The sequence below is a fragment of the Sorex fumeus genome, unplaced genomic scaffold, assembly GCF_029834395.1.
Source record: "Sorex fumeus unplaced genomic scaffold, SorFum_2.1 ptg000047l, whole genome shotgun sequence".
NCBI lineage: Eukaryota > Metazoa > Chordata > Mammalia > Eulipotyphla > Soricidae > Sorex > Sorex fumeus.
Genome location: NW_026606104.1, coordinates 34,020,249 through 34,045,533, shown reverse-complemented (window position 1 = coordinate 34,045,533; position 25,285 = coordinate 34,020,249). Strand labels below are relative to the sequence as shown.

At 52.4% G+C, this 25,285-nt stretch overlaps 2 protein-coding genes across 2 annotated transcripts; one reads left to right on the top strand and one right to left on the bottom strand.

Annotated features, from left to right (window-relative positions):
* Positions 1-802: 802 nt before the first annotated feature.
* Positions 803-4,840, top strand: HSPB7 (heat shock protein family B (small) member 7). Its single transcript, XM_056123223.1, has 3 exons — positions 803-1,063; positions 1,536-1,669; positions 2,992-4,840. The coding sequence occupies exons 1-3, from the start codon at positions 874-876 to the stop codon at positions 3,169-3,171; spliced, it is 504 nt and encodes a 167-aa protein (XP_055979198.1). The 5' UTR covers positions 803-873; the 3' UTR covers positions 3,172-4,840.
* An 11,547-nt stretch (positions 4,841-16,387) lies between these two features.
* Positions 16,388-20,345, bottom strand: SRARP (steroid receptor associated and regulated protein). Its single transcript, XM_056123684.1, has 2 exons — positions 20,219-20,345; positions 16,388-17,303 (listed from the first exon to the last, which is right to left on the bottom strand). Exons 1-2 carry the CDS (start codon positions 20,298-20,300, stop codon positions 16,759-16,761), a joined length of 627 nt encoding a protein of 208 aa, XP_055979659.1. The 5' UTR covers positions 20,301-20,345; the 3' UTR covers positions 16,388-16,758.
* Positions 20,346-25,285: the final 4,940 nt, after the last annotated feature.

The following is a 25,285-nucleotide window of genomic DNA, read 5'->3' as shown; positions in this document are numbered from 1 at the left end:
ATGAGGCGGCCCCAGGGGAACTGGCCGGGACAGTCGCACATTCTAATGTGCCCCAGCCCGACCATCTCTCTTTCCTCATAACCATTGTCTCTGCTGAGGCCAGGAGCACTGGAGGCCTCCCAGGGCCCCAAAGCTGAGGTGCCCCACCCACCCCTCACCTCCTGCTCTTGGGCTTAGTTTTGTGTGTTGTTTTGGGTAATTTTGTTTTGGGTTCATACTCGAGAATGTTCAGGGGTTACTCCCGGCTCTGCGTTCAGGAATGACTCCTGAACGCAGAGCCGAGAGACCCTATGTGATGATGCCAGGGATTGAGCTGGGTCAGCACATGAAAGGCAACCCCCTCCCCCCGCCAGCTGTACTATGTCTCGGGCCCCTTATCGCCTGCTCTGATACCTCCATCCCTCCCAGAGCAGGGAAGCGGGCCCCTCCATCCTGATCAACCACCCCCCTCTTACCAAGGATGGGGATAGGAGGAGGCAGGGTGTGGGGGGGAAGACACAGAGGAAACTGTCCCCCAGGAGCTGAAAGGCCACTCCTGAGTGGCTGGGGGCAGGCTGGGGTCTGCATGGCACGAGGCCCTGGGCTGCAGTTATCAGCCTGGAATGCGGCTGTGAGCTCAGCCGTCGTCTCAGGCCTGTGTGTTGGTCTGTCAGCGGGGCCGACTCACTGGAGAAGATTTCCAGCCCCTCTGGGCCACCGAGAGGCCTAAATTTAGCTGGTAGACAAGGGGCTGGCCCCAAGCCCGGGACGGTAGGGCTTTATAAAGCGCCGTCCGTCGGGGCGCTGCCAGCTCCCCTAGAGGCCTGCCGCCCACACCCTCTCCTGTCCACCCTGCCTGCTGCCTGCCGGGCCGGGCCGGCTGCCTGCCCGTGAATGAGCCACAGGACCTCCTCCACCTTCAGAGCGGAGAGAAGCTTCCATTCCTCTTCCTCCTCCTCGTCCTCATCCTCCTCTTCAGCCTCCTCCCGGGCCCCGGATCCCCCCATGGAGAAGGCCTTGAGCATGTTCTCGGAGGATTTTGGTAGCTTCATGCGGCCTCACTCGGAGCCCCTGGCCTTCCCAGGCAAGTGCCCGGGGCCTAGGTGTGGGGGGTTACGCAGGGAGGGGATCCCGTGGGGCGGGGTGGGGGCACTGGGGAATGTTGATGCAGGTGGGCGGGGCGGCCAGGAGCAGGTGCCACGCCCGTGTGGCCCCCTGGAAAGACAAGACGTGGCCGGGAGAACTGACAGTGGGAGAGGAAGAACCTTGGGCCGGGGTTCAGGCCGGGACCCAGGAGTAGAAGCCCTGGAGGGCTGGATAGGACTGAGAGGTTGGGGCACAGACGCGCTTTGCTCCAGGCTGGGGAGGTGTCCCTGGACACTCTGTGGGCTGGGGGCAGCCTGCCCAGCCCCCCATGCAGAGGGGGACTGTGGCAAGTGGGCCCAGGGGGAGGCGAGGCCTGGGGAAGGGACCCTGCCCCACAAGAGTGGGAGCTGGAATCCGGCCGCCCGCCACCCCATGTTCAGCTCACGCCAGTTCCCCCCACCCCCCAACAGCCCGTCCCGGGGGCCCAGGCCACATCAAGACGCTGGGAGACACCTATGAGTTTGCTGTGGATGTCAGTGACTTCTCCCCAGAGGACATCATCGTCACCACCTCCAACAACCACATTGAGGTGCGGGCGGAGAAGGTGAGTGACCTGGACAACCCTCCCCCCCCCGAACCCTCCACTCAGGGTCCCTAAGCCTTTGTCCTATCCAGGGGCCCCAGATGCTGACCAGGGTTCCCCTGCCCTCCCCCCTCGTTCCAGGGCCAGCTGAAAGTCTGACCTGGACAGCTCACAGGCCACGGCATCCTCCTTCCTGCCTCTGTACACCCCAGTGCTCTGAGTCCTTTCTCAGGAGTCCAGGGCTGCAGAGGGAGCCCCTAGGGAGCAGGGCAGGGTGCTCCTGAGGGGGAGACGGTGTTTGCAACAAGTCAGCTCCCCTGGTGGGCCTGTGGGCAGGAGTAGGGTCCCCTGGGCAGCATAGTGGAGAGAGAAGTTCCCCCTGGGGGCGGGAGGTACAGCAGATGGGGCACTTGCCTTGCATGTCGACAACCCAGGTTTGATCCCCGGCACCTCATAGGGTTCCCTGAGCCCCACCAGGAGTGATCCCTGAGTTCAGAGCCAGGCATAAGCCCTGAGCACTGCTGGATGTGCCCTGCCGCCCCCCAAAAGACACCCTTCCAACCCTCTTTTGAACCTCCTGGGACCCCTGAATCAGACCATGGCTGACGGGAGGCCTGGCCCACCCCCAGACTAATGGGTCTTGGGCACCAGCTCCCCAGGAGGACACTCATGTGGGAGGGGGTGTGGCTCGTCCTGAACAGGGACACTGGCGGGACAGCGGCCGGCTTGTCACAGGCTGGGCTAGTTCCCTGGGCACCTGGGCACCCCTGCCAAGGAATCCAAAGGCCCTGGGCACCGCGACAGTGGCAGCACGTGCCAGTCTGCAGCCCCGCCTGTGACTCAGCCTGGCTCCCCTGGACACCATGTGCTGGCAGACATGAGGGAGGGGCCGTGGCCAGCTCCGCCGGGGACACCAGTGTCTCATAGCTTCAAAGCCCCACCATCAGCCGGGAAGACGCAGAAACGGTTGGAGCATGGGCAGGAGCCCTGGCACCTCACTGTCCCCTGAGCACGAGTGGGCACCAGGGGCCCCTAAGCGCCATGCTAAGGAGGAGCCCTCAGTTTTGTTGGGGTGCTTTAGGGTCAGTTCGAGCCTCCTGCCTCTCTGAGCACCCCCAGTCTCTGTGACCCCCTGGAACCAGGAGCTCTTCCAAGCACCTCTGGGTCTGTCCCTGCAGAGCCCCTGGCCACTGTGACCAGCCCCTCGCTTGGCCCGGAAGCTGAGACCCCGGGGCACAGGGGAGCCTTGCTGGGGTCAGGCTGGAGGAAGGCGGGGAGGGGCGCTGTGACTTGTGATGAGCGGGACGGCGGTCACCTGCCCTGACCCCTGACCACTTCCCCAGCTGGCAGCCGACGGCACAGTCATGAACACCTTCGCTCACAAGTGCCAGCTGCCGGATGACGTGGACCCCACCTCGGTGACTTCAGCCTTGAGGGAGGACGGGAGCCTCACCATCCGGGCCCGGCGCCACCCCCACACGGAGCACGTCCAGCAGACCTTCCGGACGGAAATCAAAATCTGAGGGTCCCCCTCGTCTCTCCCCGTCCCCTGCGCCTCACCTGTCCCTTCCCCCCTCCCCGGCTTGCCAGAAAAGCTCCCCCAGCCCGTCCAGAGCAGCTTCCAAGACATCTCAGCCCCCTCCCCCCACACACACCTGCCCTACCGCCCCTCGGCCCCAGGTGGGTCACCACCCCCATAATACAGACATCTTCAGCCCTGCCCATGCACCCCGGGGATCCCCTGCCTCACCCAGGAACCCCCAGATCCCAGAGCTGGCTTCTCTCCCTTCGTCTAGAGTAGAGTTTGAAGTAGGAAAGGGGAGTTTTTCAGAGACAGCACCGTAGGCAAGCAGAATTAGAACAGGGAGACCTTTGGGCAAATCATCCGCCAGACAGACAGATCTGATCTGTGGGATCACTGCGGACGAGGGCAGGCCAGGGTGGAGGAGGCCTGAGAAAGATGATAGATCCCATGGCACAGGGGGCCGGAGGTGACAGCTTGACGCGTCTCCTGGGCCACGCTCCAAGCCCCCCTCCAGCCGGCTGTGTCCGGGCAGGACCACGCTGTGTCTTTACAGAGATGGGGTTTTTCCAAATACAGCTGGATCGTGACAAATTGCAAAACTTCTGTTTGCTCCCTGCTAAGCCCCCAGGCAAAGGCTGGGGTGAGTCCTGCTCTCTCTACCCCCTGGCCTAGGGCTCCCCGGGGCTGCTGCCTCTGAACCAGTCAACCACTCTGCCAGAAAGGAGCACGCGTGGGGGTGGGAGCACGCATGGGGGTGGGGTCCGGGCTGCATTCAGCTTCTCCCTAAGCTTCCCCCTCTCTTTCCTACCTTCCTTCCCCTCTTTAAAGGATGAATCTATAGACTGCATGTGTGTACGCACACGCACGCATGCAAACACACAATATACACACAATACTCACACATTCAAGTACATGCACATGCATAAAACTCATACATACATGCACACACACACACACACACACACCACACAAAACTCACATACACTCACTCATTGGTAACTCCTTCAAACACTCAGTGTTGCCTCGGTGAAGACCCAGCTCAGAGCATTCTAAAGTCAGATTTCTCGGGGGGGGGGGGGTGGGGAAGAGGGGGCTGGAATGATAGCATAGCAGGTAGGGCGTTTGCCGCTGCGGGCACACTGCCGACCCGGGTTCGAGTCCCAGCATCCAATATGGTCCCCTGAGCAGTGCCAGGGGTGATTCCTGAGTGCAGAGCCAGGAGTAACCACTGTGCATCATCAGGTGTGACCCAAAAAGAAAAAAAAAAATGAAGTCAGGGTTCTCATCTGGAGGGGGCTGGGGGGAGGGGAGTGGGGGGTTTGGCAATGGAGTCTCTGAGCAACGGCCTGCCGCCAGGACATGAGACGCTGCTGCTACTCTGGCACGGACCCCCACGGGCAGCAGAGAACAGAGCCACTGGTCCTGCCCCACCTCTGGAGTCAGCCCGGGGAGCCCAGGTACTCCATGACCTGGCTCAGGTCCCACCTGCAGAAACAAGTGATGGCTCACGGTGAGGGTGGGGGGGCTGGGGCAGAACCTTTGTCTTCTGCAGAATGACCTTTCACCCCTGGCCCAGATGGGTATGGGTTCTGCCCATAAGGGGTGGCAGAACTTGGGAAGGTCCTGGCCTGGTCTCCTGCACACAATAAACACAGATGCACACACTCTGACAGCACCTGCCTGAAGTTCTCAAAAACTGGGCCGGGGCAGGGAGGGGGCTGGAGGGAGCCCCCCGGAAGTACAGACCCGCTTTCCTCAAGGTGCCAGGGCAGGCGGGAGAGACAGTGCCGGGGTTCTGGTCTTGCTCGCACCCAGCAGGCCCCTGTCCCACCCCTGGGACCACTTGTGGCTCCCAGAGCACAGCTGGGAGGAGTCTCAACCACAAGGCTCCGAGCAGCCTCTGAGCACGGCGGGGTGGGGTCCAACCTGCACCCCTAAAAGGGAATCTGGGAACATGGCTGAGGAAACAACTCCAGGGTCTAGAGGTGGGTATGTGCTTGTCAGAGCTTAGTCGCCTCCTGCCATCCACCCCTCAAACCACTGGAAGTTAACGGGGAGCACTGAGCTGGGAGTACCCCCAACCTTGCTAGGCGCAGGCCCACAAACTAAAGGAAAATTTCTAGGAGACAGGTTTCAGAACACCTTCAAGACCTCATGGAAACGTGGGGATTCCCTGGCCCCTTCGGCTCCCCCACCCACCTGGGCAGGAAATCTCGAATCTCTGTGCAGGAAAAACCTGGCTCCTTCTCTTCCAGTGGCAGGAGGAGGGACACCCGAGCTCTCCAAGCCCAGAGAGGGTGAGCGACTGACCTGACTGGGCTGGACCTGACCGCTGGTTGGGGGGACCCACACAATCCTTCCCTGCGGCAGGCAGGGGAGGGAGCAGGGGGCGGTATTTCCACCCGGTGACTCACCGCTTCCACTGCGCTATTTGCAGCGCCGCCCTCCTGGGCTCGCCTCCGCCCCCGCCCACGACCCCCGGCGGGATCAGGCCCCCCTGGCGTCCCCGGGGGAGCACCGGAGAGGGGGCGCAGCGCCCCCTGCACGCGGCGCAGCCGGGAGCCCCGCTGTCCCCTCCCCAGACGGCGACTCGCAGGGTGTCCGGTCGGCATGTCCAGTCTGAAGGACCATCAGGCCAAGGTGACCCCGTGGGAGTAGGGGCGGGGAGGTGGCGGCCGCAGGCTCCGCCCACCCCCAGGCTAACTATAGCCGGGCCGCAGGCCTCCCCGCCCCCACCGCGGGTACGGGGCAGGGTAATTTTAGCAGCCCATTCACCGAGGGCAGGGTGCTTGCCAGGCTTCTGCCCCTCCCCACAACAATCTCGCGAGGTAGGTCCCAGGGAGCACTGAGGGCGCAGAGAGGGCAGGCAAGTGGCCCAAGGTCACACAGCTTGGAAGTGGCGAGGGATTAACATTTGGATCTTTTTGTATTTTGGATCACACCAGGCATGAGGGTGTGGGGTATTATTCAGCTTACTCCTGGCCCTTCGAGCAGGGATCACTCCTGGCAGGGCTCAGAGGACCATATGGGGTGTCAGGGATCAAACTGAGGTCTGCCATGTGCCAGGCAAGTTGCTATCAAGTACCTGTCGTGATCTCCCTCCGGTTTTGAATTCTTGTCAGTGGCTCTGCAAAGAACTCGATGGGTCAGGCTGGACCTGTCTCCCATCACTCCCACTCGCATTCTTCAGCGGGGCCTCCTTAGGGCTTTGGTAGGAGCTGGGGGTAGGGCTGGAGACCCTGGAGGACTAGAGAACCCAGCCTGTGTAGACCAGAGGCTTCTTTCTCCTTCCTTCGTTTTTTCTTTTTAAAAACTATTTTATGTAGGCCTTACCCATTTCATGTAAACGTCAAATTTTATTAGCACAGAATTTCTTTCGAAGTTTTATTCATGACATGATTATTACCATAATGAGGTCTATCTATTAAAAAAAAAAGGAATGCAATATATCTTAGATTCCAGAGTTGAAAACTCACTTATGTAAATGAGAATAAGCATTCTCTCTATTAGATTACAGGATTTTATTTTCTTTATTTACATAGGTGGAAATCAAACAGCAATCACAAATTCGCTCTTACTGATTTAGTTTCTGATCGTTCTATTTTCCATGTCTTAAAGTTTCGTCGGAACAAGTAACATAAAGTAAATTTGTTATGTGCCTAAAGGGGGAGATTGGGGATGGGAGAGAAAATGGGAACCTTGGTGGAGGGAAGGTCATACTGGTGGTGTTGGGACCCTAAATGCCTGAAACAACTGTATAATGAACGATTTTGTAAGTCACGGTGTTTTTAATAAAAATTAAAAAATGAAAACTTTATTTTGTTTTCTCTAGGGGGCGGGGCAGAAAGATAGCACAGGGTCAAGGTGTCTGCCTTCCGCCCCTGGCTGACTTCAGTTCAATCCAGGCACTGCGTATGGTCCCCTAAGCACCACCAGGGGTCACTACTGAGCACAGAGCCAGGAATAGTCCTGAGCATGTCTGGGAAAGGCCCCAGACCCCATAAAAATTGTTTGGGGGGGAAAAAAAAAACAAGTAAATTGGATGTCAGAGCAAGAGTATAGCCAGTAGGGAGAGCACTTGCCTTGCATGTGGCCCGAATTCAATTCGTGGCACCCCATTTGTTCCCCCAAGTCCTGGCAGGAGAGCTCCCTGAACACAGAGACGGGAGTAACTCCTGAGTACCTACCTCCAGGTGTGGCCCCTTCCCCCCCCCAAAAAAAACAAGAACAAGAAACCCTTCCTGATGAAGTCTGCAGCCTCCCAGCTGAACCCGAGGTGGAGGAGCACCCACTCTCGAAAGATCCCCAGAGTCCCCAGCTCAGAGTCACAGGCAGAGCCTAAAAGCCAAGCCCACTTTGCCTCTAAAAGAAAGTGAAGGCGCTTGCCTTGCACTCAACTGACCCGAGTTGATCCCTGGCACCCCATCTGGTCCCCCAAGCCCAACCAGGAGTGATCCCTGAGCACAGAGCCAGGAGTAAGCTCTGAGCACTGTAGTCCCAAAAGCAACAACAACAAGGAAAATGAAGGGTTTGGGGGCCAGAATGACAGTTCAGTGGGTAAGGAGCTTCCCTTGCGTGCAGCCAATCTGGGTTAAATTCCTGGCACCTCTGTGGTCTCCTGACCCTCACCAGGGGTGATCCCTGAGCACTGCCAGATGTGGCCCCCAAACCGAAAATGAATGCATCAATAAAAGAAAGTTAATTGTGGATGGATGAAGATAGTACATGCCTAATGGCCAGGGACTCTAGATCCCACCCACTTGATTGATCTGTGCTACCCCTGAGGAGTGCCTCCAAACTCTTCATGGCATGTTGGGGAGACCCATGCTCAAAGCAGAGCAGGGCCTTGCTCAAGGTCACAAGATGAGATGAAGACCTCAGCCCCCAGGACCCCGGAGCAGGGTTATCTGCCAGACCTACCCCACTGCCTCTGACCGCACCCCAGCTGGCTCAGAAGGATCCCCTATTTCCCACACTGTCTCCCTCCTTCCCTCCTCATCCACTCCCCAGTCTGCCTCGGACCCCAGATCTATACAGAGATTTCCTATTCTGCCTCTTGCTCCCAAGCCTGGAACAGTAATTGCCCACCTCACCTGCAGGGATACATTCCAGAATCCCCAGGGATGCCCGAAACCATAGGTGCCACCCCTATACACACACCCATGGCCTGGTTTCATTTATAGATCAGGCACAGTAAGAGGTGAACTATAATAGTCAGTAATAAAATAGGCATGATAGTCCAGCAGGTAGGTTGTTTGCCTTGCACCCTGCTAAACAGGGTATCCAGTATCCCAGAGGTAACCCCTGAGCACTGCCAGATGTGGCTCCAAAAAAAACAAACAAACAAACAAAAAACAAAAAAAAAGTAATAAAATAGAATAGTCAGACCAGTATTTTTGGAGCATGGTTGATAAGGGCAACTGAAGCCATGGAAACCACTCAGAAAGGGACTTCTATAAATATTTTAGAAAGATTTTAGGGGAATTCATGCCCAGGATTGATCAGGGGCACAGTGGTTAGGGCACTACTCTTGGTCAGGGACCAGGCAATGCCAGGGAGCAAACTCAGGCCTCTTACACACAGGGCCTGTGCTCAACCCACAGAGCTATCTCTCGGCCCTGATGGATTTGGTTATTGTTTTGTATTTGTTCATTTGGTGTTTGTTTTGTTTTGGGGGGCTTATTCTGACTGCTCAGGGATCACTCCTAATTGCACTCAGGAGGCCATAGGGGGTGCTGGGGATTGAACAGGGTCAGCTGCATGCAAGGCTAGCACCTGGACCTCTGTACTACCTCTCTGTTGCACCTTTAAAAAAAATGCAAACTCTCTTCAGTCTAGACTGGAGGGTGCTTTCAGCTCAGGTGCAAATTCTTCGATCATTCTGAATCTGCATTTATTCAAGAAGATAAATGCAAGAGCTCCTGCCTCTTCCATGCTACCTGTTCAAGCCTGTTCAAGCCTGACATGATCGAAATCACATGCTTAAGGAGCACGGGTGAGGACTTGGAGCTCCCAGGATGGGCTGTCTCCAAAAGGGTTGGCGATGACATTGGAAGAGTCTGAGAACAAGAGTGAAACTGACCTTCCAGAATGAACAGACCCAGAAGGAGGCAGAGCCCATCTCCAAAGCCCCCAACGACCCGCCCAGGGACTGAATGAAGCAGAAACACTGTAAGGAAGGTGGAGATGCCACTCAGAGTAGATCTTAACTGAAAGAAGTTTCTGAGACCATTAAGAGATCCTAGGTGGGCCTGGGTGATAGCACAGGGTTAAGGCACTTGCCTTGCACACAGCCAACCCTGGGTTCAGTCTCCAGCACCAATGATGGGGGAGGGGGGCACATATGAGGAGTCGCGGCCCCTTGAGCTCTGCCAGGAGTGATCCTTGAGCACAGAGCTAGGAGTAAGTCCTGAACACAATTAGGTGTGGCCCACCCTCCCCCAAAGGAGATCCTGGCAACTGCCTAGTCAGTGGGCTACTATGCTGATGACCACCAGCCTTGTGACTTCATCAGTGACATCCACAGTGGTGCAGGGGAATGACCGGCCTTGGATGCACAGAAAATGTTTCAACAAAGGGTCATTTGACAGAAGGGGGCGATGCCCAGAGATGGCTCAAGGGGCTGACCTCATGCTTTGTATGCAGGAGACCCGGGTGTGATCTCCAGCATCACATGGTCCCCAAATACCAGCTGAGCTTGGAGCTTGCAGTTGCCCCTGAGCACTACACGGTGTTGACCCCAAAAACAAAAAATAAATTTAAAAAAGTAAAAAAAAGAAAATTAAAAAAAAGTGAAAAATAAATCACAATGGTGTTCTGTCAGACCCTGCAATCAGATTGTCTGGGTTTGAATCTTGACTCTTTTGGTCTAAGCTGTGTCATCTTAAGTAAGTCGCTTAACCTTTCTGTGCCTGCCTCAGTTGCTCCACCTGTAAATCGGGGCTTCGAGGATCCAATTTCTAGTGTTGTGATCCAGTGCACAGAAAGGGCCACACATGGAGCTGACCGCAGTTTCTGGAGGTCATGCCCTGAAAATGCCAGTAGGGCTCAGCTATTGCCATTTCCTTTGTATTTGGTCCCCCATTGGGTCCCCCACACACTGCCTTTTGCCCCCTCAGACCACACTTGGGTGGGAGCTGCCCTGTACCTGGGGTCTCCACCACCAAAAATCACCAGTGGGGAGGGAGCTCATTTCCTGAGCTCTCCGAAGAGCTGGGAGGGCCCTGGGCATGGGGGTGGATGATGGAGCCTCTGGGGGTCTCTGCTCAGGAACCAAGCCCCTCCCTCACCGGGCAATGAGGAAGAGAGGCATCGTGTTTGGGGATAAGCACAGCAAATATTAGACTTGAGCTGAGCTCGAAACTGCCGTGTTTTTGTTTTTATTCTTTTGAACTGAGGTCATCTTTTTTTTTTTTCTTTTTGGGTCACACCCAGCGATGCACAGGGGTTACTCCTGGTTCATGCACTCAGGAATTACTCCTGGCAGTGCTCAGGGGACCATATGGGATGCTGGGAATTGAACCCGGGTCAGGCCGCGTGCAAGGCAAACACCCTACCCGCTGTGCTATCACTCCAGCCCCGAGGTCATCTTTTTTATTTTTTTATATTTTTTGAATCACAGTGAGATGCAGTTATAACGTTGTTCATGATTGGGTGTTTCAGTCGTCCCTTCACCAGTGTATATTTCCCGCCACCAAAGTCCCCAGTTTCCCTCCTGCCTTCACCCCCTTCTGCCTCTGGGGCAGGCACTTTTTTCTTCTGTGTCTGTTTCTCTCTACTGCCTCTGCCTCTGCCTCTGTCTCTCTCTCTGTTTCTCTCTCTCTCTCTCTCTCTCTCTCTCTGTCTTTCTCTCTGTCTCTCTCTGTCTCTGTCTCTCTCTTTCTCTCTTTCTCTCTCTCTCTCTCTTTCCTTTTAGGCATTATAGTTTGCAACCCAGATACTGAAAGATCATCATGTATATCCCTTTACCTACTTTCAACACTCAGTTCTTGTCCAGAGTGATCTTCTTTTTTTTAAAATTTTGGGTCACACCCAGCAATGCCCAGGGGTTACTCCTCGCTCTGCACTCAGGAATTACTTCTGGCAGTGCTCAAGGAACCATTTGAGATGCTGGGGATCGAACCCTGGTCGGCTGCATGCAAGGCAAAAGCCCTGCCTGCTGTACTATCACTCCAGCTCCCAGAGTGATCATTTTAAACTATTCTTGTATTATTGTCATTTCTAACTATTCACTACCCTAACTGCCCTTTGCCCCCCACACACCTATGCTAAGCTTCCAGCCATTGACCGGTCTTCCTGGCCTATTTTCCCTGGCCTTGAATATTAGTCTCATACTTTTTTTTTTTTTAATACAAGTTGTGGAGGTTTGTCCTGAGCCTGAAACCAAGTCTCGCTCGGGAGGCAGGATCAAGGAGGGGGCAGTGTCTGGGTAGGCGGGGTTATATACAGTTAGCACAGCTGGGCAGCTGGTGGCCAGCAGCTTCTGTGAACGCCCCACAGGCAGTCTCTGAGGCCTTGGGGGCGAGGACTTGTGGGCACTAAACTGCAGTGCCCACAGCAGGCCTGCTGGCCTAGCCCCAGTGAGCCAGAGAGAAAGCACCGTGTATACCATGCTGCCCCTACTTTTCTCCCTCCTTCTTTTCTTCCTTATGTCCATACTTCTTATTTTTTTGGGGGGTGGGGAGATGTCCCAAAAATATTTTTAAAAATTTGGACAGCCTCCAGAGCTCTGTGCTGGAGAGTTGGACTCCAGGTGGTACCAGGAATTGAACCAGGGCCAGCCACATGCAAGGTGAGCAAGCGGACAAGCGCTTCCCCTGTATTCTCCCTCCAGCCTTCGCAGCCAGATGTCCCCGGCACTTGAAGGCAGGACATGCTCAGTGCCCAGTTTGGCATGGCTGGCATCCTGGACACGTTCACACCTTTGCTGTCTGGCTCAGTGAAGCCTGGTTCTGTGTTTCTTTTTTCCCCCCCTCAATGGCTACTCCGTTGATCTGACATGTAGCCTGTAGATAAATCTCTGAGGTCAAGCTTCTTCCCTTGGGGCTGGAGTGATAGGGCAGTGGGTAGGGCGCTTGCCTTGCATGCAGCCAACCCAGGGTTTGCTCCCTGGCACCCCAGAGGGTCCCCCTGAGCACTGCCAGGAGCCATTCCTGAGCCGGGAAATAAGTCCTAAGCACAGATGGGTGCGATCACCCCACAAAAAAAAAATCATTTGATTTTAAAAAAGAATTTGAGTTCTGAAAACATAAACCACTGACCCCCTGAGCTCCTACACACACACACACACACACACACACACACACACACACACACACACACACACAGAGGTTCTGGCCTCTTCATGAAGACCAGAGCACTGGCCCTCAGCCTGGTCACAGGGCGACACCTGCTGGTGCAAAGTTGGATGTGCCATCACCAGCTTCACCCTTTCCACCTCAAACTCCCCCGCAAGGGAGGTGGTGGACTCCAGCCATGCTCAGTGCTGGGCACTAGACCAGCCTTCCCGGCGACGGCTGCGCTCCTTGGCTTGCCTGTCTAACCACAGAGCAGCGGGCATCTTCTCTTTTTCTAGCAGTCTTGCTCAATGACTGATCAGTGGCTGTGAAAGTCACTCGGTACAGAATAAGAGAAAGATCATGTGTTTTTTCTCTTCTCCTTGGACAGAGAGGCGCTGATTTCCTCCTTCTTGGCCTGGAGCATTTGTCCTGGCACCGAGGTGCTACCTTGGTCTCAGACCTGTGGGCCTCAGCCTGCTCAGCCAGGAGCTTCTCGTGAGCCTGGTTGGCCTGTAGCTGGTAGGTGCATTGCCTGAGTTTGAACACGTCCCCTTCCCTGGTGGGTTCAGGCCGTGAGACATGTAGCAGTGTGTCCGCGAGCTTCTGAGCGGCCAGGCCAGAGTCTCCTCTCCTCTGTAGGATAACATTGGTTTGTCCTTTTTTCCTTGCCACAGGGAGCTTAGGTTTATCGGGTTACACCCATCACAGTGCTCCCAAATCACTCCCATTCCTCTGTGCTTATCTGTAACTCCTCTCTATGCTCTCTTCCCCAACCGGTGTATCACCTTTTCCCCCCTAATCAAACTCTATTAACTTGTAAGGTCAGATTCCTCAGAAATCTATGATTTTGTATGTATGAATGAAATAATTGCCTTTCTCCTCTCCTTATGTCTTTTGAATAGTTTACGTCAAAGCAATGTCCGTTTTGTATGGACATAGTAAGAGATATATTAAGCTTATAGAATTGCTCTACAGTGCTCAGGCCAGACTCGTCTTTCCTATTCCTAGCAGAGTCCTAATCTCATCGTTACTTTTGGATCATGACAGCATTTGTCCATGATCATGCTTTCAACTTATAGTTGAGTATCCTGGAGATACGCAACTCCACTGGTGGCAGAGAGAGAGAAAGCCACCGCGCGAGGCCCTTCGTATTTTATTTTATTTTATTTTTTGTTAATAAACACTCCTCCTCCTCCTCCCTCCTCCTCCTCTTCCTCCTCCCTCCTCCTCCTTCTCCCTCCTCCCTCTTTCTCCTCTTCCTCCTCCCTCCTCCTTCCTCCTCCTACTCCCTCTTCCTCCTCTTCCTCCTCCCTCCTCCTCCTCCTTCCTCCTCCTTCCTCTTCCTTCCTCCTCCTACTCCCTCTTCCTCCTCTTCCTCCTCCTCCCTCCTCCTTCCTCATCTTCTTCCTCTCCCTCCTCCTCCTCCTCCTCCTCCTCATTCCCTCTGGGCCTGGAGTGTGACCTTGCTCAGAGGTGACCCTCCTGGTGGGCCCTGGTGTCTTTCAGCATCAAGCCCAGTCATGGACTTCTGGGTTAGCAGCCCGCCTTTGATCAGTTTCCAGAGTTGGTGTTGGCGACTTCATTGGGGTCCACCCAGACCTCTTGTGGCCACAGTGGAGGACACTGACTGTGAGCCTGGCCTGAGAAAAGCTGGAGGGTTTCTCCTCTCCCCTTCCCTCCCCCTCCCTTTGTTATCATGTCACCGTGTTGGATGCCGTCTGCTTTGTCCAACAGCTCAGAGATGACACTGGCTGACTCTCAGGGATGTGGAGAAGGTGCTGGGACTCTCTCAGTCCCATGCATCATTTTGCCACTGAGCTCCAAGAGGAATCCCCCCCCTTTTTTTTTTTTTGCTTTTTGGATCACACCCGGTGATGCACTGGGGTTACTCCTGGCTCTTCACTCAGGAATTACTCCTGGTGGTACTCAGGGGACCATATGGGATGCTGGGGATCGAACCCAGGTCGGTCACATGCAAGACAAATACCCTACCCACTGTGCTATCACTCCAGCCCCAGGAATCCCTTTTTTCATTTGTGGTTTTTGAGAGGCTCCCAGTCAGCAGTGCTCAGGGGTGATGCCTGGTGGTGCATGGTGGATGACACGGTGCAGGGTTGGAGGCCTGCCCCCCGCACCCACCCCCCATGTACTCCGTGCGTGTGCTCAGTCCCCTGAGCCATCTCTGCAGCCCAGGGATTCCTCCTAAAGGTCAATCTGGCCATATTCACTCTCTGCTCACCGTTCTCAATAGTCTCCATTTCCGAAAATAATTCTGAAGACCTTCTCAAAGCTTCCCCTGACGTGGTTGGCACCTCATTTCTGGCGATTTTGTGGCTGTCATCCCTAGCTAGGTGATCTCATTCAGGGTCTGGCCTTGTCTGTCTGGGTTTTTTTTTTTTTTTTGGTCACACCCAGTGATGCACAGGGGTTACTCCTGGCTCTGCACTCAGGAATTACTTCGGTCAGTGCTTGGAGGGATGCTGGGAATTGAACATGGGTGAGCCACGTGCAAGGCAAATGCCCTACCCGCTGTGCTATCAGCTCCAGCCCCTGACCTTGTCTGTCTTATCACTGCTGCCCCCCCCCCCCCCCAGGGTCTAGCCCACAGCCTGGCGCACAGGAAATACTTGGTTAGTGAATAAATACTCCAGCTAAACTGAACGAATAAATAACTCTAGTCCTTTTTTCCTGTTCTTCCACCCTGCCCCCTTACACTTTAAGTGACTTACCAGTCAGATCTTAGTTTATTTATTTTTTAAAATTTTGGCATTTGAGCCACGCCCAGCAATGCCTTACCCTGGCACAGCACACAGGAATTACTCTTGGTGATGCTCGGGGGACTCTGTGAGATCTCAGGAATCAAACTCTGGTGTGCTTTACACAGGGCAGACGCCCTACCCACTGTCCTATTGCTCTGGTCCCTCAGATCTTAGTTTAGAGGGCCCTTCCTTCAGGAAGCCCTCCCGGATCTCTTCCCCCCTAGAATGAGCTGGACATCCTCTCCTACAGCCACCATGATCCTGTGTGTCCTTACTGTTTCCCTTATAAGAAACTAGGCCAGGGAAGAGAGATAACACAGAGGTTAAGCATTTGTCTTGCACATGGCCAATCCTTGTTTGATTCCCAGCACTACTGGAAGTGACCTCTGAGCTCAGGATTGGGAGTAGATCCCAAAATCACTGGTGTGGCCTCCAAAACAAAAAAAAAATGTATAAAGAAGCTAAACAATATATATTTTTAAAAGGCAATAGTCACTTCCTCTCTTGCCTCTCCTACCAGGCTGCAGTTTATTTTTGTTTGTTTGGTTTTTGAGCCACACCCAGCAGTGTTCAAAGTTTACTCCTGGCTCTGTGCTCAGGGATCTTCCCTGGCAGAGTTTGGGGGTACAACATGTGATGTTGGGTATCAAACTCAGGTTGACGATGTGCCAGGCAAGTGCCTTACCTGATGTACTATCTCTCCGGCTCCAATAAATGCTCTGTTTTTGCTTTGGTTTGTTCTAATAGGACACTCCTTTTCCTTTTTCAGCACCTGTGTGCCCCTCTTAAGAAGTCGGATCCCCCCATTGCCCATCTCCATGGCAGGGTCCCTTGAGTTTTCCCACCTGGGTTCGTGACATTCTGGGACCTCCCTGCTTGCCCAGGAGCCAAGATGCCCGTGCAGTGCCTCTCGGCTGTACTGGACAATTGCATCCCTGCTCTAGGGAAGATGCTGGCCAGGAGGTTCCGGGGGATGGATTTCCACACTGCCAGCTCCTACCTTTCCGATCATCAGTTCACTGTTACCCATCAAGAAGGCCTCTCCCAACTTCCTGGGGAAAACCCTTTGCCCCACTTGCTTTGCATCTCAGCGCCATCCGGATTCTGCCACAACACGCAATGCTCTTAAAGATCATCTTTATTTGCTTGGTTATTTGTTTAACGCTTCTCCCACCCCCAAAACAGAAGCTCCAAGAACGCCGTGCTGTCTCCCGTGCTTTGCAGGCCTCTCATAGGAAGGTGCACCATCAGGACATGTGGTAGGAATGCATGAACAGAGGGTTGGGGGGACAGCTCGGATGGCAGAGCCTAGTGTGGGCAAGGCTGGATCCCATCCCTGGAATGCTGCTCCCCTCTCCCAGCACAGCCCTTATAAAAATAATCTAAAAATAAATATACTTGTAGAGAAGAGGGTTGTAGGAATCAAAGAGTCTCTTTTCAACACAAGTCCCCAATCCTGTTTCCGCTGAAGGACAAAAGAAAGACGAAAGGAAGGAGGAAATAAGATCCCTAAGTGTGCGTGACCTCCGTGAACGTCCTTTGCTGCAGCTAATGCTTAGGCACAGGAGACTTCTGCGGGGCTGGGGACGAGGAACTGGGTTCCTGGAAGTGTGGCCCTGGGGCCTTAGACACTGGCTGGCCAGCCGCATCTTCCGTTCTGTCAGCCATCCCCCTGCCACAGACACAGGAGTTGAGAAGCCCTTTGAGCAAGCCCTTGGCTGCCCCCGAGGATGAATATCTCACAGGCATTGCCTTCACGGGGCTCTTCTTGGCTTCCGGGACCTCCTGGGTGCAGAGGGGGCTGACTGGAGCAGAAGCTGGGGCCTCCGTCGCCTTGCAAGGCCCCGTGGTCTCCCTGGCCTGGGTGAAGTGGCCCATACCCGCTCCGACCTCCTGAGTGTGATAGGGCTGGTTGCCCCCACAGAACACTAGGTAGGTTTTCATGGGAGGAGTGACTGGGCCCAGGGGGCGGCAGGGAGCTTGGGGACGCAGCGGTGGGACTGGCAGGGAAAGCTGTTTCCCGGGAGTACAGTCCATGAGGAATGTTAGGTGGGCTGAGGGGAGGGTCTTCTGATGGCCGGCCAGCTTTCCATCTAGAAGGAAGGAAAAGACCAAAGGTTGGTGCTAGGAACGAAGGGTGTGTTTTGATTAAGCATTGCATGTTCACGTGTTCTTTCACTCCTCCAGGGACTGCCTGGGGGCCGGAGTGATAGCACAGAGAGAAGGGTGCTCGCCTTGCACGTGAGTTCCGTCCCGGGAATCTCATAGAGTCCCCAAAGCCCTCTGCTGAGAGTGATCCCTGAGTGCAGAGCTGAAAGTAAGCCCTGAGCATTTCTGAGTGGTCCCCAAACAGAACAAAAACCAAAGCTATCAAACAAAAAGCCTGGAGTCTTGGGATAGAGAAGGTCTTTAAGGCCAATAGTGTACCCTAACCCCTGCCCCCCCCCCCCCCCCCACACACACACACTCTCTCCACTCACACACAGGGAATGAGTCTACAGAGAGAGAAGTTCAAGGACTCAACCCTGGAGGCTTTCCAATATGAAGAACTCTGGGAGAAACATAAGAAATGGCCCTAATGTGGGAGGAGGAGCTGGCGACACTGGCAGAGCACCACGTGAAACCAGGGACAGAGGGGCTGGAGTGATAGCACAGAGGGTAGGGCGTTTGCCTTGCATGCGGCTGACCCAGGTTTGATTCCCAGCATCCCATATGGTCCCCCAAACACCGCCAGGAGTAACCCCTGTGCATCACCAGGTGTGACCCCCCCCCCCAAAAAAAAGAAACCAGGGACAGAGCCTCCAGGGCAAGTGCTGATGACAGGGTAGGCTGTCAGGCGCTGGGAAGGGGTGGCTGTTTGCAGCCTGAGTCTGACGGCTTTGAAACGATAGCGGGAAGCGGGGGGCGGACAGCTTGGGAAGAACTTGGAAACAAAGCAGGGCTCTTTCTGGAGAGAGAATGTGACTGGCGCTGTTTCTCTCTCTCTCTCTCTCTCTCTCTCTCTCTCTCTCTTTGATTTTTACTTGGGGGCCACACCCGACAGTGCTCAGAGCTTTCTCCCGGCTCAGTGCTTAGGAATCACTCCTGGCAGGGCCCAAGGACCATATAGGGTGCTGGGAATAGAACCCAGGTCGGCCATGTACAAGGTAACCTGCTGTACTATTACTCCAGCAACTGTTGATTCAAAAAAAACTTTTTGTTGATTGAGGTCTATGATTTATAATACTGTTCATGAGGGTTCCCAGGTACATAATTCCAACACTTCATAAATAGCCAAGATCTGGAAACAACCCAAAGGCCTGTGTTTTTTCTTTGAAGGTGGAGAAGTAATGTCAGGGATGATTCAGTAGGGCAGGGAAAGGGGCAGAAGGAAGAGGGAGCATTGCTGAGGGGTATTTTCAGTAATGCTGAGGAAAGAGCAACTGAGGGTGGGCTTCGTAAAGTCATTTCTAGTTTCCCCTTCAATACAGAAAGCATCTCCTCCCCGCTGTGTCCAATACCATGTTTGTTTCTCTTTTTATTCTTCAAATGTAACAGCATTATTTTTAGAGCATCTCCTACGTGCTTGGCACCAATGAATCTTTATTTATGTATTTGGTTTCTGGATCCAGCAGTGCTCAGGAATTACCTATGCCTCTGGGCTCAGGGATCATTCCTGGTGGTACTCAGGGGATCCTGTGAAGTACTGAGGATCAAACTGGGGCTGGTTGGGGCTGGAGCAAGAGTATAGAGGGTAAAGCACTTGCTTTGCATGCAGCCAACCCAGGTCTGATCCTCAGAATCCCAAATGGTCCCCCTAGCACTGCCAAGACTGATTCCTGAGTGCAGAGCCAGGAGTAATCCCTGAGTACTGCTGGATATGGCCTCAAAATCGAAAACAAACAAAACCAACTCAAACAATGAAACAGGGGTTGGCCAAGTGCAAAGCAAGCCCCCTACCTGCGGTACTGTCTCTCCAACCCCGAGACCCTTGTTTAAATCCAGGAATCTGTGGTCATCTTGGTTTTTGCTTTTGCTTTTGCTTTTGGGCCACACCCAGCTGTGACCAGAGCTTACCTCTGGCCCTGCGCTCAGGGATCATTCCTGATGGGGCCCAGGGGACCATACGGGATGCTGGGGCTAGAATCTGGGTCAGCAGAGTGCAAGGCATGCTGTACTATCTATCCGTACTATCTACCCTCTATACTATCTCTCCAGCCCCTCTGGGGGCATCTTGTGTGAGTGCAGACGTTTGTGTCACTGGTTCCCACACCACACTGCTCACAGTGAGGAAAATCTCAGCCACCTCCCTGGGTAAGGTGTGTGAGGTTCAGCTTGCTTTAATGGTGGTGGTCCCGCCACCCCTGAACCTCATAGCCCCACAGCCTCTGGGCCGAGTGCCATCTGCCCCGGGGATGTCTGCACTATCTGACTCTGGGTGTGACATATATGACACCCAGCCTGGAGCACAGGGAAGACAAGGGTGGATCAAGGAAGCAATGGCCAGAATAGGCTTGTGTGAGAATATCTGGGCTCTTCGGCAAGGAACTTTTCTAGGGACCAAGTAATGAACAGATCCATTCTCTTTGGTTTTGTTGTTGTTTGTTTGCTTGCTTTGTGGCTGTTTGGGGGTCACAAACTGCGATGCTCAGGGATGACTCCTGGCAGTGCTCAGGGGATCATATAAAATGCTGGGGATCGAACCCGCATCAGCGACATGCAAGGCAAGTGCCCTACCCGCTGTACCCTGTGCCCTGCCCTATCGCTCCGGTTGGCCCATTCTCTCCATGACCTGCTGTTGCCCAGAGACAGGCTTAGATGCCAACTCGTGTGAACAGTGGAGTATGTCTGCAGTCCACCGAGTGTTGGAGAACCCTGGCAGCCCCAGGGGACAGTGGAGTATGTCTGCAGCCCACCGGGTGCTGGAGAGCCCTGGCAGCCCTAGAGGACCATGTGTGCCCTTACACTCCTCCCCCAGCTCCTCTCCAGTGCCCTTTCTGCAGGGTCATTTCCCTCTGTGACCACTCACCTGGACCGCTGGCCAGCTCTGTCTCAGGATCAGTGACTTTGGGGTCGGTTCTCCTGTCCCTGGGATCTTCTGAGGGGACCATGCTGCGGTCTCGGCGCCTGGCCTAACTCTGGTGGTGGGGAGAGGTTCTCGGCAGCCTCTTCAGGATGTAACTAGGTCCCCACCCAAGGATCCGACCTTTTCTACTTACCGGATCCGGATGGATCTGCTGAGAGAATTCCACCAGCAGCCACAGGAACTGGCCCCGGGCAGCTGGGGGCCTTGCTTTGATCAAGACGCCTGATGTCAACAGGATTGTTGTAGGGGCACGGCGAGGCCAACCTTCCACCTCCAGCTGCTTCCTGCCTTGGAACAGGCCTTGAACCTTCTTATCCCCAGCTCCGTTTCCCAGACCTCAGCCATTATCTCCCAGCCCCACTAGTTCTTTCCGACTGGGTTTTATGAGGACCTGCTGATTGGCTCGCAGACAGTTGTCTCCTCGTTGGTATTTTTTTCTCTCGTGGCTTCCCTTTGTTGTTCCTGGGGCTTCTGCCGTCACCAGCAGCTTGCACACCCTGAGTGGTGGGGCTCCAGCACATTCTGCTGCAAGGCTGGTCAGGCGTGGCTGTGGGCACACACACACACACACACACACACACACACACACACACACACACACATTCACACGCTTGCTCTGTTGGGAGGCTGAAGGCTTCAGACAGGCAGAGCTGCCAGGATGAAGTCAGCACATGTGGTTGGCACTCATAGGGCTTGAAATCATGGCGTCCTTCATGCCAGATGGGCACAGTCAGCCACTGGGTCATGCCTGGCCCTTTTTTGTCTTTTCATAGTGCCTTCATGGCTGAAGTGAGACTCATCCTGTTACTGGCTTTGAGAAGGGTGGAATTCGTGTGTCAGTGAATGCAGGTGGCTTCAATCAAATGGGACAGGGCTGGAGTAATAGTACAGCGGGTAGGGTGTTTGCCTTGCATATAGCTGACCCTGGTTCAATCCCCAGCACCTCATGTGGCCCCCCTAAGCACCACCAGCAATGACCCTTGAGCACAGAACCAGGAGTAATCCCTGAACCACTCTGAGTGTGGCCCCAAAACAGTAATAATAATAATTACTATTATTAATAATAATCATAAAAACTGGGCTGGATAAGGCAAGGCTTGTTTCCCCTTAGACCCTGTGTAGTGCAGGAAATTGAACCTTTCTGCTGTGGCTGAACTCTAGCCCAGTGGGACCCTTGCGGGAATTGACTGACTAAATAGTTTGTGTCCTGTAAGTCTCTAGATCTGGGCCTTTGTTACTGAAACAATCAAAAACTGATACATTATACACAATCAAACAAAATCCTAGTACACAATGTTGCCGTGTTAGCCCAGATATCAAAATTAACTGAGCTAGACTAGACAATGTGTTCTTTTTGTTGTTGTTGTTTTAGTGTGGTTCTGGGGCCACACCCAGCTGTGCTCAGGCCTTATTTCTGGCTCTGTACACAGGAATCACTCCTGGTGGTACTCAGGGGATCACATGCAGTGCTGGGGATTGAGCCAGGGTACCAAAGTGGCAAGCACCTGCCCTGCTGTACTGTCTCTTTAGCTTTTTATAAAGGAAGACTGGGCACATTTGCTCATATGCCTTGATACTTCTGATGAGAATGCAGCTTTATGCCTCTAGTCACTTTCCTCTGAACCCATAACCTTGGTGTATCATTTAAAAAAACACTAGAATAGGTAGGGCATTTGCTTTACATGTGGCAGATCAAGGTTCGAACTTGGCACCACATATGGTCCCATGAACCACACTATGAGTAATCCCTAAGTGCAGAACAAGGAGTAAGCCTGAGCACCATTGGGTTACAAAAAGAAAGAAAGAAAGAAAGAAAGAAAGAAAGAAAGAAAGGAAGGAAGGAAGGGAGGGATGAACAGATAGCATAGCGGGGAGGACACTTGCCTTCCATGTCTTACCCCTGAGCATCACCAGATGTGGCCCAAAAGCAAAAAAGAAAGAAAAAGAGGTATAGAGAAAAAGGAAGAAAGAAAAAAAAGAAAGAATCCAAAACTGAGAAACTTATTCAAAATACCTACCCAATATTCCCAGACTGCCAAGATGAGGAATCATGAGGGGAGGGAGGAAACCGGTGGAGAGCAGAGGACACTAAGGAGCCATGAGGACCCAAGGCAGTGGGGACCTTGGGTGGGATTCTGCAACAGAACAGAGGACAAAAGCAAAAAGATTGGTGACATCAAATACAGTCAGGTGATGTTAGATACATGTACCAACATTGATTTCCTATGTGGACCAGTGATCCCTGGTTATGTAAGATAGTAACCATCAGAGAAACAGCACACAGAGTGTCCAGGAACTCTCTGGACTATCTACAACTTCTCAACAAATCTATAAGTATTCACTTATTTATATGTTTGTTTATATTTTTAGGCCATACCTGTGATGCTCTGGGCTTACTCTAGGCTCTGCACTCAGGAATCACTTCTGGCAGGGCTCAGGGGACAATATAGCGTGCAGGGGATCAAACTCAGGTCAGCCATATGCAAGGCAAATATCCAAGCTGCTGTATTATCTCTCTGATCCCTCTTTATTTTATTTATTTATTTTTTATGTAGGAGTACTGCTATTTGTTCAGCCACTGATTAGGCTGATTGAATTGGGCATGTACTCCACCTTACTATTTTTTTCATTTTTTATCATTTTATTTATTGAATCGCTGTGAGAGCAGCTACAAAGCTTTTGGGTTTAAGTCTTGGTCATACAATGAAACACCTGTACCTTCACCAGTGCCCATTCTCCATCACCAAAAACCACAGTATGCCTCCATCCTACACCCTCTCCCTACCTGTGGGGCAGATGATTTCCACATTACTCTCTCTCTACTTTGATTACATTCAATATTTTGACACCTGACCCACCATTATTATTTAGAATTTTACCCCAACACTCAAATATACCAAAAAGGCAACAGTAGACAATTTGTTTTCTATTGCTGGTTATGAATAACATATGATGTTGCGTGGCTGCAGTAGTAGCCACGTGATTTCAAAATTTTGGAATTTTAACAATTAAATCTGGAGGGATTTCTGCCAAAACCTGCTGGGTTCCGAGATTTGTTCCTGAGTCTCTGGGATCATAGGTGTTTAGCACCTTGACCAGGAGCCAGAGAGACCGTTCGTGGGTGGTGATTCGGTGACCCCTCTTTATTTTAAAATTTTAAAACTTTGTTGTTGTTTTTTGAGGCACGTGTATATTTGCTTCCATCCCTACCCCAGCCATAAAGTAGTCCCTCTCTTTGGCTTCCTTCTGTATTATTTTGAAGATAGAGTTTCTGGCATCTCAGCTTCATTTAATGAAGGCCACTGTTGGAGTTCAATATACCAACTGGGGTGTTAGAAGATGTAGGTGTAGATTTGAACTTGAACTTTCTGAAATGTGCACTTCCCTTCTTTTTTGTTTTGGAGCCAAACCTGGTGTGCTCAGGGCTTACTCCCAGCTCTGTGCTCAGGCATCACTCTTGATGGAGTTTGGGGGACTATATGGGGTGCCAGAGATTGAGTCTGGTTCAGCCATGTGCAAGGCAAGTGACCTACCCACTGAATTAGCACTCTGGCCTCAAGTGTGTATTTGAGAAATCCAGTCACCACAAGAACCTAGGCTAAGTTTAAGCAGAAAAGGGCAGACTACAGAGAATTACAGGTTTATAAAATGATGAGCAGGGGACTCTAAACAAATTGCAGGTAGACTCAGCTCTTAGTATGAAATAGTTTTCATACACTATTTAACTCAACAATAAGAATACGTCCTGCTACAACCAAAAAGATGAGAAATCAAGAGTTCACCTCTGAGATTATTTCATTAAAGATCTTATCACTATAGCAGGTATCCTGAAGTTGGAACAGGAGTTGATTCTCATGTACCAGAAAGCTGAGTATGGCAGACACCGTCTCACATATGCTTTGGAACACTCGTGAAGTGGGAGACCAGCTTTACACTCCCACAGTTGCATGATCTTGCATGCTAGAAGAAACCTGCTTAACATCAGGGGCCAGAGTGATAGTACAGCAGGTAGGGCATACCTTGCACATGGCGGACCTGTGTCCCATCCCCGGCAGACCTGTGTTCCATATGGTCGCTAGTCCCATCAAAAGTGATCTGAGTGCAGAGATAAGAGTAAGCCCTGAGCACATCTGGGTGTGGCTAAAACCCAACAAACAAAACAATAAAAAGAAAAGGAAAAAAGGAAAGAGACCAGCTAAATCACAATGGCTACTGCCTCAACTCTCACTTTCCAAATCTTTAACAACTGGCAAAACCCATTTGTAGTTGGAAGTCTGATTGCAACAGAGTCTGGGAAATCAAAATTTCATCTTTATGTATCCATTCATCCAACTATGTTCAGCTATTGAGGGACTATTTGAACAATTTTTTTTTAAATATGTAAAGGATGTGAAAAAGCTAAAGAATCTATCTATAGATTCTGGAAGGGATGGAGGCTGAGTAGCAATCTCCCAGAGTTGATATGATTTCCCTATAAAACAAAGACTGACATCAACCGTTGTTGAGATTTCTATTTCCTCTGGTCAATGTAAAGAGAGGAATACTGAGCTAGCAAACAGAAGTTTGTTAAGTTCCACTTAATGCTAGTGTTCATGAATTTTCAGAGCACAGGCTGTATCATTGGGTATTTTCTCCAACTGTGCTTGGCTATTTGGACACAGGCCAAGAGAAATGGAACAGATGAATTCATCCGGAGTTGGCTTTCTTACCAAATCAAATGACAAAAGGATAAGGGAGCAAAGGATTTCAGGGTGATAGAAAGAAATGTTGTTAAACTTAAGAATTATGAAAACGTATACATGATCAGAAATGAAGAAATGAGAAGGCCCATGATGCTAAAAAGTTGTGAAAGGTTCTCAGACAATCTGTTCAAGTCTGCAGACATTGCTTTTCTGGCTCTCATTTCACCCAGGCAAGCCCCACACCTGTCCTACAGAGGGAAGGTGAAGTGGTTGGTTCAGAAGGTAGAAAAAACACAATCAGGAATCTGCAATTCACATTTTCACCACT

Bases quoted from the DNA above. Each gene is read 5' to 3' on its own strand.
- HSPB7 (XM_056123223.1), top strand. From the start codon at position 874: ATGAGCCACAGGACCTCCTCCACCTTCAGAGCGGAGAGAAGCTTCCAT. The intron at 1,064-1,535 runs GCAAGTGCCCGG...ACCCCCCAACAG, and splicing joins GGAGCCCCTGGCCTTCCCAG to CCCGTCCCGGGGGCCCAGGC. The intron at 1,670-2,991 runs GTGAGTGACCTG...CCACTTCCCCAG, and splicing joins TTGAGGTGCGGGCGGAGAAG to CTGGCAGCCGACGGCACAGT.
- SRARP (XM_056123684.1), bottom strand. From the start codon at position 20,300: ATGGTCCCCTCAGAAGATCCCAGGGACAGGAGAACCGACCCCAAAGTC. The intron at 17,304-20,218 runs GTGAGTGGTCAC...CCTTCCTTCTAG, and splicing joins AGAGCTGGCCAGCGGTCCAG to ATGGAAAGCTGGCCGGCCAT.